This window comes from Bidens hawaiensis, unplaced genomic scaffold (assembly GCF_021521415.1).
Source record: "Bidens hawaiensis isolate Kalapana, Puna unplaced genomic scaffold, B.hawaiensis_p1.1 tig00034153_1, whole genome shotgun sequence".
Taxonomy (NCBI): Eukaryota; Viridiplantae; Streptophyta; class Magnoliopsida; order Asterales; family Asteraceae; genus Bidens; species Bidens hawaiensis.
Window position 1 is genome coordinate 108,689 of NW_027495876.1, and position 11,666 is coordinate 120,354.

The following is an 11,666-nucleotide window of genomic DNA, read 5'->3' on the forward strand; positions in this document are numbered from 1 at the left end:
TATGTTATTATTTTAAAAAAATTACTTATTCTAACTCGTGTAACACACGGGTAACTAACCTAGTTATAAATATATACAATTACAAACTTTGGTGCCACTAAATGCCGATTGAGCCACTTAGCGACACCGTATTGGTCCTTAAATTTTGTTCTTTTTTGTGTTAGTCCTGGTACCATGGCTAACATAACGGAAACGAAACGAATTCATGTAGACTCTCTGCATTTTGTTTTAATTTTGGTACCTTAACAAATGCGACGGAAATAAGCCGAATTTGCGTAGACTCACCACCTCAACTCCGGATCGGCAATGCTCGGATCTTCCCAACGCCCAAGTGTTACTGACTGATGTCACTCAATTGATCCACCTCAAATTTTCATATGTTTTTGTTTTATTTTTGGTTTTTAGTTCCGGTAGTATAACACACTTAACTGAAACCAACCGAATTTGCGTCGACCTACCGCCTCAACGCCCGAGACCGACACATTTGGGTTTATCATCTCCCGGGTTTTACCAACCTGCCGGCGCAACGAGCCGGGTATAACACTAGTTTAATACAAATAAAATCAAACATGAATAATAGTTTCAATACGTGAATTAGTTAGGGGTGTGTATAGTTTAGTTTAGGTATGTTTTTAGCTTAAATCAAACGAAAAACTAAAACTTCGGTTTTAGAATTTTGAAACTATTCAGTTTCGGCTTAGATTTAGTAGCTATTTAAGCTTGAAAGTTTTAGATTGAAAAAAAGTTGGCCGAAAACAATTAACTTAGGTATAAATAATTTTGTAAATTATTAACTAACTGATTATTATACATTTAACAAAAAATATCCGAGTTCATATTTATAAAATTCTTATAAATTACTTACAATAAAAAAATCTAGAAATTCGATTCGACCTTTTTGTTTTCCGGTTTTTATTAAATACAAAACCAAAACCAAACTATAAATACCGTTTAATAACAATAAAAAACCGAAACTATCGGTTTTTTTTTCCAATTGAATATTTTGTTTTTTTCCTCACCACTGTACTTTACACACTTTAAAAACATAAAGTTGAATAATTAGATGATTTATGATTAAAATAAAATAATATTATTAGTCAACCCCACACAAGTTACCATTATTATATTTAAATAAATAAATAATTGAATTTAGAAATTTTATATTGCCACGTTGCTTATTTTGGGATGGGTTCTGTTAAATATACCAAAAAATATACCAAAGTTAAAGACCAAAAGTTGTCAGCATTAAACCAAAAGTTGTCAGCATTTATTGTCAGCATTTATTATAGGTCTTTACATAACCCAAAGTTGTCAGCATTTATTATAGATGCCATGCAGGTGACTAATGTCTAATTCTTAAACAAATTAATATTAATATTATTATATGATTGATATCAAATAATAATATTATAGATGCCATGCAGGTGACTTAACCTAGAAAACAATGAAAATTTAAATCTTTACATAACCCAAAATACAGTTGAAAATTTATACCATAACAAAACAAAAAATACAGTTGAAAATTTATGAACAGATTCAATATTATTTAACAATAACAATAACAAAATTCTTAGGATTAAACTAAACTAATATTCCGATTTCTTACCATGGCAGATAACGAATTTATCATGACTACACCACAATTTTTCACTCATCAGGTATAATCAGTGTTGGGTTAGGTTTTCTTTCAAAATCGTGGTGGTAGACTGTGGTTAGGGTTTCGATATCGCCGGCGGTTGTAGCGAAGAACGGAGACGGTGGCGACGGAGATGGTGGCGACGGTGGAGACGGCGGCAAAGGGGTTAGGCGACGGTGGAGACGGCGAGTATCCTGCGGTGCGGAGATGGTGGCCGTAGGTTAGGCGATGGTGGCCGGAGATGGTGGCCGTAGGTTAGGCGATGGTGGCCGGAGATGGTGGCCGTAGGTTAGGCGACGGCGGATGAGTTTTGAGAGAAATTAGTTTTAGGTTTTTTTCAGTGGAGATGGTGGCCGTAGGTTTGTTAGAAGTTTATAACCCTATTTACCATTATAACCCTTTGACTATTTCTAGTTTAACAAATTAGGTTTTTAATATTAATATTTACCATTATAACCCTTTGACTATTTCTAGTTTAACAAATTAGGTTTTAATATATATACATGTTTTTAATGATACACATTTATTATTAGGTGTATCATTTATTCTTTTTTATTAACTTATATATACACATTTTTTATTAACTTTTTATTATTAAGTGTATTATCTATTCTTTTTATTAACTTTTTATTAATTTTTAGGTGTTCGGGTCCCATGAAGAATTGATGAATTGGGTACAAAACTTGGCACGCTCTCTTGGTGTTGTCGTCGTCACTAAAAGATCGAACAAATATCCTAATGGGTTCGTGTATAAAGTTGTAATCATGTGTGATCGTGGCGGAAAATATAAAGTTAAGGATTCAAGTAAAGTTTCTGGCACAAAAAAAACTGACTGCCCATTCGAATTAGAAGGGAAATATTCAATAGAATATAATTCCTGGACGTTAACGATGATATGTGATGAACATAACCATCCGCCTGTACAGCATATGGAAGGCCATCCATATGCTAAGCGGTTAACTGATGATGAATTTAGTTTGGTTGCAGAATTGACAAGGATGAATGTGGCACCACGTGATATTCTATCGATACTGAAGGAGAAGAACCTAAGTAATGCATCTACAATCAGTACGATTTACAGAATGTTAAAGGCGACGGAAACTGTGGATTTCGAGCAATAGCTGTTTGCCTCGGACTTGATGAAGAAAAATCTTATAAGTACATTCGACAGCAAATGAGAGAAGAGTTACAAAATCGATACGATATTTATAAAGATATGTTTGTCAGGGATGTAAATTCATTGTATCATGACTTGTGTTTTTTTGGGTCACCTTGTCCAGAAGAACACTGGATGAAAATGCCTGAGGCAGGTGTTCTGATTGCCAATAGGTTTGGTGTTATCATCCATTCTTTAAGCATGTCAGGCAGTACCACTATTTTCCCATTTTGGAGTGGTCCAGAAGAAAGTCAACATCACAGAGCTCTTACAATTGCTTTAGTATTTGGTGAGACCCATTATGTCATGGTAGAGTTACAAGGAGAATCCCCAATGCCTGTTATCACGCCTTATTGGAATCTTAACAATATTAGCCGGTCTGCAGTTAGGTGGGAAACAATGTATAAGTCGCGTCTAGAACTGTACAGCCAACTTTATCGTCCTGAAAGTGGGTTTGTGAATTTAAGTGATTAATTATTTTAGTGTTTTTACATTCATAATGAACTTGTATTTTCGTATTTATATATTTGAGTACTTTTTAGAAGACTAGTAATATTCATAATTGTATAATAAAATATTTAATATACTATTATTCATACTAGTATTGCAAAAAACTAATTACAATAGCCTTTAAAAAAACCTAATTAAAAAATAGATATTAGTAGTTTAAATAATTATTATGTAATGATTAGTAGTTATATTTAAATAAAATAGAATAAAAATGATGATTGATATGATTAGTAGTTGATTGAATGATTAGTAGTAGATTAATAGGGTTGACTTGGTATACCAAATAAAAACTTTTGGTATATTTAAAGGCCCCTTTTGGGATACATATTGTTAGGTTACGAAATGATTGCGTTCAGACCTTCAATTCCACCACTGCAATAAATGCAGTCGGAACAAAACTTACATAATAATAATAATATTATTATTATCATCACCTTCATACACAATCAATTAATTGCATCTTCAATTGATCAATTCCAGTATTCCACCTCTCAATTGATTAATTCACCCATCAATTCCCCCCAAAACGACCTAGTTTTTTTTGCTGGTTTGAGTGACGTCATGGAGAGATCTGGTAGTAATGATCTGAGTGGTGTCAGTATAGGTTCTTCGTTAGGTGAGCTGATTGGTTATTGTATTAGTCGGTAGTTGGTGATTTGGTGTTTGATTGTGTGTTCTAATTTGGGAATTAGGGTTTGAAATTGAAATTGATGAAATTGTGTTGTTTGTTGTGCAATTGGAAGAAGTTTTAGTGCTAATTAACTGTGTTTATGTGTGATTATTATTATTATTATTGTTATTATTATTATTTATTATTATTATTATTATTATTATTATTAGGGTTTGAAATTGAAATTGATGATATTGTGTTGATTGTTGTGCAATTGGAAGAAGTTATAGTGCTAATTAGAAGTGTTTATGTGTGATTATTATTATTATTATTATTATTTTTAATTTTTTTGGGAACAGATGATAAACGGTTTGATGCTTCGCAATACGCTTTCTTTGGGCGGCATGCGACCGACAAGGTTGAGTTTGGGTGTTTGGAAGAAGATGATTGTAATCTTTCGACTGGAATTGTTGATGATGAATACCATTTGTTTGACCGAGAAGAGGTAAAGTTTGGATTTTTAGAAACTTTACTGATGGTTATTGTGCTTGTGTGTCGTAAGTTGTGATTTGTTTGTCACAGCTGAAATCTTTTCAGTTTTTATGCACATCATTTAACAAGGGTTTTATTTGTAAATGACTTGAATTGAATTGAGCGATGAGGTATGGACTATGGAGTTCGGATTGAGCGATTAGAATTATAATTTGGATGCAGCTCGATATTGAACTAAACTTTTAGTTATCTTACTCATTTTTTATCATCAAAGAGTTGTGATACGTGAATTAAGTTAGCATGACTTGATTTGTATTGTGAATATATTGCGAATATAGCTCGAATTTAAATTTGATGCTAAACTAAAACCTAAATTATAGATTCGTGTGATGCGTATCACCATTTATTGATGGATAAATGATCCATATCACACTCCACTTCGTTTGCCAGAGATGAAATCTTTTTAGTTTTTTTTTATGGCCATTATTGTACAATTAAGGTTGTTATATATAAGTGTGTTGAATTGAATCAAGCAACGAGGTATGGAGTTATGCTTGAGTGATTAAAGTTATAAACTTATAATTCGGATGCAGCTCGCAGTTGAACTGAACTTTTAGTTAGCAACTTAGCATGACTTGATTGGTAAATATAGTTTGAATGTAAGTTTGAGTTTAAACTAAAACCTAAATTATAGATTCATGTAATGCATATCGCCATTTATTGATGGATAAATGATCCCATATTACGCTTCACCTTGCTAATAACTTGGCACATGCATTCTTTGAGATGAAACTGGATTTTTCGTAGTTCAGGGAACTAACAAGTCACATTTAATGGTATAAATATTGTTCATTGATGCTTGGGATGTGATATTAAACATCAAATAGTGTCAATTGATGTTTTACTTGATCACCTGTTTATTTTCTGGACGCTTAATAAACATCTAAACTATGACATGTTATATAATTTACTGTTCTTTTTCTACAGGAACCAGGTGTAGGCTCTCTGTCAGATTTAGATGATTTGTCAACTATTTTTTCAAAGGTCAGCTTCCTTCTACACACGATAACTGTTTGCAGTAACTTTTAACGGAGACGTTGATTTTTATTAATATTTACCTTACCAGTTTCATTCAAAACTCTTTCTGTATGCACGTGTGTATGTTTTAACTGATTGTTTGGTACAAATGTTTGATTTACAGATAAACAGAACAGTTAGTGGGCCTAGACATCCTGGAGTTATTGGTGATCGAGGGTCAGGATCTATTTCAAGAGAAAGTGAGTACACATCTAACCATTTTTGTTCTCTCATCATATGTGTTATAAAAAAACTTGTTTTTTAAGCTTCATATATATCACATAGTTTATTAATCACCTTTTTTTAGGTTCAGCTGCATCTGACTGGGTACAAGATAGAGAATTACCTGAGTGGTTAGATCAACATATCTCTGACACAGAAAGCAGCCACGTCAGCGGACGATGGTCTTCACAATCACATCTCTCAGATCCTAAACCATTGTACCGAGCATCATCTTACCCTCATGAAAAACACCAGTTTTTTACAGAGCCAGCACTGGCACCCACATCATCTTTGCCTTCATTCTCACCCGGTAGCCACAACAGTCTCCCTTCACCACGCCAGCATTCAAATCTAAACCGTTCATCTGGCATCGGTAGTCCCCAGATCTCCTTCCCAGAAACAAATCTTTCACCTTTAAGTGGGCTCCCTCTTTCATCTCGTTTTAGTGGAAACAGAACTCAACTGGGGCATCCGGGCTTAGCCCAATACACTCAAGCCCAAAGCCAATGGGCTAACAACATGTTACATGTGGATCCTAATTTGATGCTTCAAAATGGGCTCTTATCGCCACATTTGATGTCACCAAATTCTCTACGCTTGAGCCCGTTTGCACTTCAGCCATACTTATACGACACCCTTCCCTCTCACCCGTTACATTTAAACAAATTCCGGTCGCCCGATACTCGTGATCATAGAAGTAAACAAAAGAGTAAACACGGGTCGCGTATTTCCCGTCAAGGCTCTGATAACAGCAGTCAGAAGAATGATAATAAATGTCGGGTACAATTTAGATCTAAATACATGACGTCTGAAGAGATTGAAGCCGTTCTTAATGTGCAACACGCTGCAACGCATTACAACGATCTATATATTAATGATTATTATCACCAAGCCAGGATTGCCAAGAATTCTTCCAAAAGCCGATTCCATCCGGCCAATTTAAAAGATTCATCCCAACGGGGCCGTAATAGTTCAGATTCACAGCCTCGTATTAACGTTGATTCACATGGAAGAGTTTCGTTTTCTTTAATTCGAAGGCCACAACCGCTTCTTGAAGTGGACCCGCCATCCGGTTCGAGTGATAACCGGTCTGAATCGAAAAGGTCTGAGAAACCGTTGGAACGAGAACCGATGCTTGCAGCTAGAATCATGATTGAAGATGGGGTTTCTGTGCTTCTTGATGTAGATGACATTGACCGTTTTCTGCAGTCAACTCAGCCGCCAGATGGCGGTTCTCAGGCAAGACAGAAGCGTCAAATTCTTCTAGAAGGCTTGGCGGCAGCTCTTCAGCTAGTGGACCCTCTTGGTGTAATTTCAAAAACGTCTTCCAAACTGGCACCTAAAGATGATATTGTGTTCTTACGGGTCGTATCTCTTCCCAAGGGTCGGAAACTTATTTCTAAATATCTTCAACTTCTGTCGCCGAGCAGTGAGCTGGCACGAATAGTATGCATGACGATCTTTCGCCACCTTAGATTTTTATTTGGTGGACTTCCGTCTGAACATGAAGCCTCTGAAACCGTTACTTCACTAGCAAAGATAGTGAAAACATGTGTAAGTGCAATGGATCTTAATTCATTAAGTGCGTGTCTTGCTGCTGTGGTGTGTTCTTCAGAACAACCGCCACTTCGCCCGCTTGGCAGTCCAGCTGGCGATGGTGCTACGGTTATTTTAAAATCGGTTCTAGAACGAGCTACTCAGTTGTTAAGTAGTGCGAATTCCAGCTTGCAAAATCCAACACTTTGGCAGGCTTCGTTTGATGCGTTTTTCGGACTTTTGACTAAATATTGTTTAAGTAAATATGATAGTTTGGTACAAGCTATGTATGCACAGGTGTCACCGAGCACAGAGATTGTGTTATCGGAAGCTGCAAAGGCGATCAGTCGAGAGATGCCTGTGGAGCTTCTCAGGGCTAGTCTGCCTCATACAGATGATAATCAGAGGAAGATGTTGGTTGACTTTTCTAAAAGGTCAATGCATGTTGGTGGATTCAGTGGTCATAAAGGTGGTGGTGGTCAGGTTGCTCCTGAATCAGTAAGAGGATGATTCAGATAAATCTATCTTCTCATCTGTCAGGTGAAGGTGGTTTTTGTGGCCTATTGTGGCTGAAGTTTGTTCATGGATGGTTTATAAACGTTAGGTTATAAATACTGTGTGAACGGGCGCTTGTTTCCCATTAGGTTCAGTCGTGTGGGGCTGTTGGTATTTGGTGGGGGAAATGGGTTCAAGTTTGTATGTACAGTTTCTGCAAGTTTGTATGGATTTAGTTTACACCATTGCTTCTGCCTTGTTAATTTTTTTTTCTTTTTCTTAATTCCCTTTTATGCTTTTGTTTTAGTAATAAATGTGGATGTTAATAAGACGGGTATCGGTAATCCCAACCAAATACAAAATAGGCCAACCAGAAAAGCCCGGATAAAATAACCGGACCTGCCCGTTATAACCTGGTTATGTAGTATATGGACTGGTCTGTGGGCCGCATAAAACAAGTTAACCGCTTTTGAGCTGGTAAGGGTCCAAAAGCATAACAGTATTGGCAAACTTGATTATAGTTTTATTTAAGGGGGTGTTTGGGATTCCTAATTTATACCTTCTTATAACTTACAACTTTTTATAAGTTAAAAAAAAGAGTTTGTTTTCTTATTATATGAGAGGAAATGTTGACAAGTTACACATTTGTAACATATAACTTCTCCATATAAGTTATAAGGAGGTAAAAATAAGGAATCCCTAACACCCCTTAAATGTCTACTTATTTACATAAATATTTTGTTACTTTTTTTTAATTGACGTTTTAACCATATTATAAATTTTGAGATCATTAAGGTTAGGTGTGGTGGGCGCCAAATGGGGTGACATGGGTGAGAACACCCTCCCCCAACCCCCCGAGCGATAAGAGGGGCCGGGGGGGGGGGGTGGGGATGTATTTGTTGCTGTGTTGTGTGATGGACATGTTAATGTGACGATCAAGTGTTGGAGGGCGAGGCGATTTGTGGGCTACAACACCGCCCTCTTGGGCTACATATCGTCCCCCCTTGGCCACGTGTTAAAAATCCTTCCCATTTTGTAGCCCCTCCACTACACATGGCCTACACAAGTTTGTGAAACTTTAATTAAAGATAAATTATTTGAAAATATTACTATTGAAATTTATCATTATAAACTTACTAATTGAAATATTTTTTTTATAGATGCTTTGAAAAATTAACACCTTTTGATTAGAAAGTCCTGGCTCCAAGCCTCCAACTACTTGTGGGTCCAACATGGCAAGTTTGGCTCTTAACAAGATAAATAATATAGCATTGACTTGTAACATATTGGGTCATTAGGAGTTTAGAACCATGGCTTGCTTCTTCACAGTTCATCAATCATGAGGATATCTAGTTTCTTTAATGCCATTTTGTTAATTCTCACTGTGAGTCTGGTTCAGTCTTTCAAAACAACAAATCTTTCCACTAATTGGATGGACCGTTACTCAAGTGTCCATCCTATGCTTATTACACACACCGATGCAACTGTATTCGCCTGCGGCTTCTCTTGTGAAGGAAAAGATTGCACCTCTTTTCCATAAACATTTCTGGAACCTATGAGTTTCAAAAATCTGAGATGGTATGGTCAGCTAACAGAGACCATCCTGTCGGGAATAATGCGATACTGAATTTCACTAAAGCAGGAGACTTGATCGGACGGAGACGGAAGCATAGTTTGGACCACCAACACTTCAGGAAAATAAGTTGTTGGCATGAACCTAACTGATACTGGTAACACTACAAATAAAGGACGAATATACCTTAGGTTCTTGAGTGGGGGGTTTTCACCACTCCTTTATTCTTCCGAGCCAAGTGATCATACAAATGATGCGACTTTCATACCTAAAGCTCAGTATATGAAACTGATGCCAGATGGGTATTTGAAAGTCTTAGAAAGTGGAATTGAAGAATATTATTGCTACACTAATCTGTGTTTCTTATTTTTACAATGGAGAAGGTAATACACTATAAATAGAAAAAGAACAATCCTATTCAAGGAAATACAATATAAATAATAAAATGATGAGATCCACTTGATTTGCTCCAACGGTCTTGTACTTCTAATTTCACAATCTTTTAAAAGGAAAAGATGTTGACCATGACCATATAATATTGTGTTTTTCTTTCTTTATCTAACAGAAAGTGTTTGAATGGAAATCCGATAGGTGGACAGTGGTATCTGATCTTCTTACGGATGATTATTTAGGAGTGTGTGATTATCCTATGGCTTGCGGAAAAAAATCCATTTGCTCGTCTGATCAACAATGTGGTTGCCCCGTATTTGAAGAAACACTAATCGACCCTGGGCAGATTACGGATAATCTGGGGGTTAAATAGATGTTTCCCACGAGGGTTTAGATCCGGCGAAGATGGTTCTTCTGATAACCTGCAAAACAGACACCGTGAGCTCGTCACTGAGAAGGGGGGGGGGGTACCTCCTTGTGACCACCCTCCGGCGTGAGAATCAGACTAGATTGCTCTTGAATATAAGTGTATATTAAGAGAATGACTAGAGCAGATATCAGGTAATATATCAAGATATGAAATATGAGATAAGATGATACCATTCCAAGGTGTTGGAGTATTTATAGCCGAAGGTAGGTTTCCAAGCAGGTACAGCCGGCTGAATAGTGTTCCTGTTCTGCCAACCGTGGGCTACGCACATGCCATGCTGGTGGTTGGTGGGTAGGCAGCGGCTGATAATGACCAGGCCGGCTGTGTACTATTCCTGTTCCACCAACTGCAGGCTATGCACGTCCTCCGACAGGTTGGTGAGTAGGCAGCGGCTAATAGTGACATACAGTACAAGAGCGTGCTGCTCGTCATACTGTTGTCAGTGAGCTGTCGTATCTTTGGTCAGATCTTTTGTCCATACCTCGTCAGGTACAGTACAAAAGATCCTCCAGTATCGTACGGACTGGCTCATTTGTGCGGGAGTGTTCCCGGCTTTGTGCGGGAGTGTTCCCGGCTTGCTCACTCCTTCTTCAGGTGACATTACTGAATTATTTAAGAGTTAAGTGCCTTGTGCGTGTAGCCTTGCTGTGCAGGTAGCCTTCCCTGATGGCTTGTATCCGCAGCTGCGGGAACAGGCGGAGTACTTCACCATTGGGAGGCTTTTCATGCGGGAACAGCTTGCGTACTGCGCGTAAGGACGTCACGTCTCTGAGCATGGTGGGTCCTGCGGGCCCAGTTGGTTTCTGCGCAGACGTCCCTCTTCAAGGGGTTGTGAGTTTAGCCTTTGCGCAGACCTCCCTGTTTGAGGTGAGTCTTGCGGGTCCAACTGGGCTCTGCTGGGACCTACCTCTTCAAGTCCCCCCAGTCCAATGTTCTTCTCATGAATTGTTAATAAGTGAGGTGAACTTTTGGACTTAAGCAAAGGGTTTTGAAAAGGGTTATAGTTTTAAGGTTTTCCATGGGGATTCTTCCCGCGGAAGTCCTAATGTCACGTGCAGAAATTCCCGACTTTCCTACTTGATCTTTGGGTATGATGCGGGTAGGTCTGTGATCTCCTCGCAAGTCAGGAGCGTTGAGTTCCACTTGTGTAGATTCTCCATGAGGTTTTGGTAGTTTTGAACATAGTGATCAATTATGTTTAAACAACCAATTCCATCTTGGAGCTTCAAACAATCTAGTTCTCGACGTTCCTGCTATGCGGGGATGTTATTCCCGTTTCCGCAAGCATGGCCCGAAAGATCCTTCTTGGTTTCAATTCCCTGCGGAGTGCTAGGTATGTGAAGGGTTTCGCCTTGACACTGTACCCGCACTCGTCTTATAGTTACTTCCAAGGTATTCCTGGCTTCAATTCCCTGCGGGTGCTTAGTATGTGAAGGGTTTTGCCTTGACACTGTACTCGCACCCGTCTTATGGTTACTTGGTTGCCGAGGTATTCTTGGCTTCAATTCCCTGCAGGTGCTAAGTATGTGAAGGGTTTTG

The 11,666-nt window shown here is 37.9% G+C and overlaps 2 protein-coding genes across 2 annotated transcripts; both read left to right on the plus strand.

The window, feature by feature from the left end:
• Positions 1–1,769: 1,769 nt before the first annotated feature.
• On the plus strand, positions 1,770–2,757 carry LOC143585730 (uncharacterized). Its single transcript, XM_077067446.1, has 2 exons — positions 1,770–1,835; positions 2,278–2,757. The coding sequence occupies exons 1-2, from the start codon at positions 1,770–1,772 to the stop codon at positions 2,755–2,757; spliced, it is 546 nt and encodes a 181-aa protein (XP_076923561.1).
• A 1,081-nt stretch (positions 2,758–3,838) lies between these two features.
• Positions 3,839–7,981, plus strand: LOC143585720 (protein PAT1 homolog 1-like). The gene is made up of 5 exons (XM_077067441.1): positions 3,839–3,918; positions 4,272–4,417; positions 5,392–5,448; positions 5,606–5,681; positions 5,789–7,981. The coding sequence occupies exons 1-5, from the start codon at positions 3,864–3,866 to the stop codon at positions 7,747–7,749; spliced, it is 2,295 nt and encodes a 764-aa protein (XP_076923556.1). The 5' UTR covers positions 3,839–3,863; the 3' UTR covers positions 7,750–7,981.
• Positions 7,982–11,666: the final 3,685 nt, after the last annotated feature.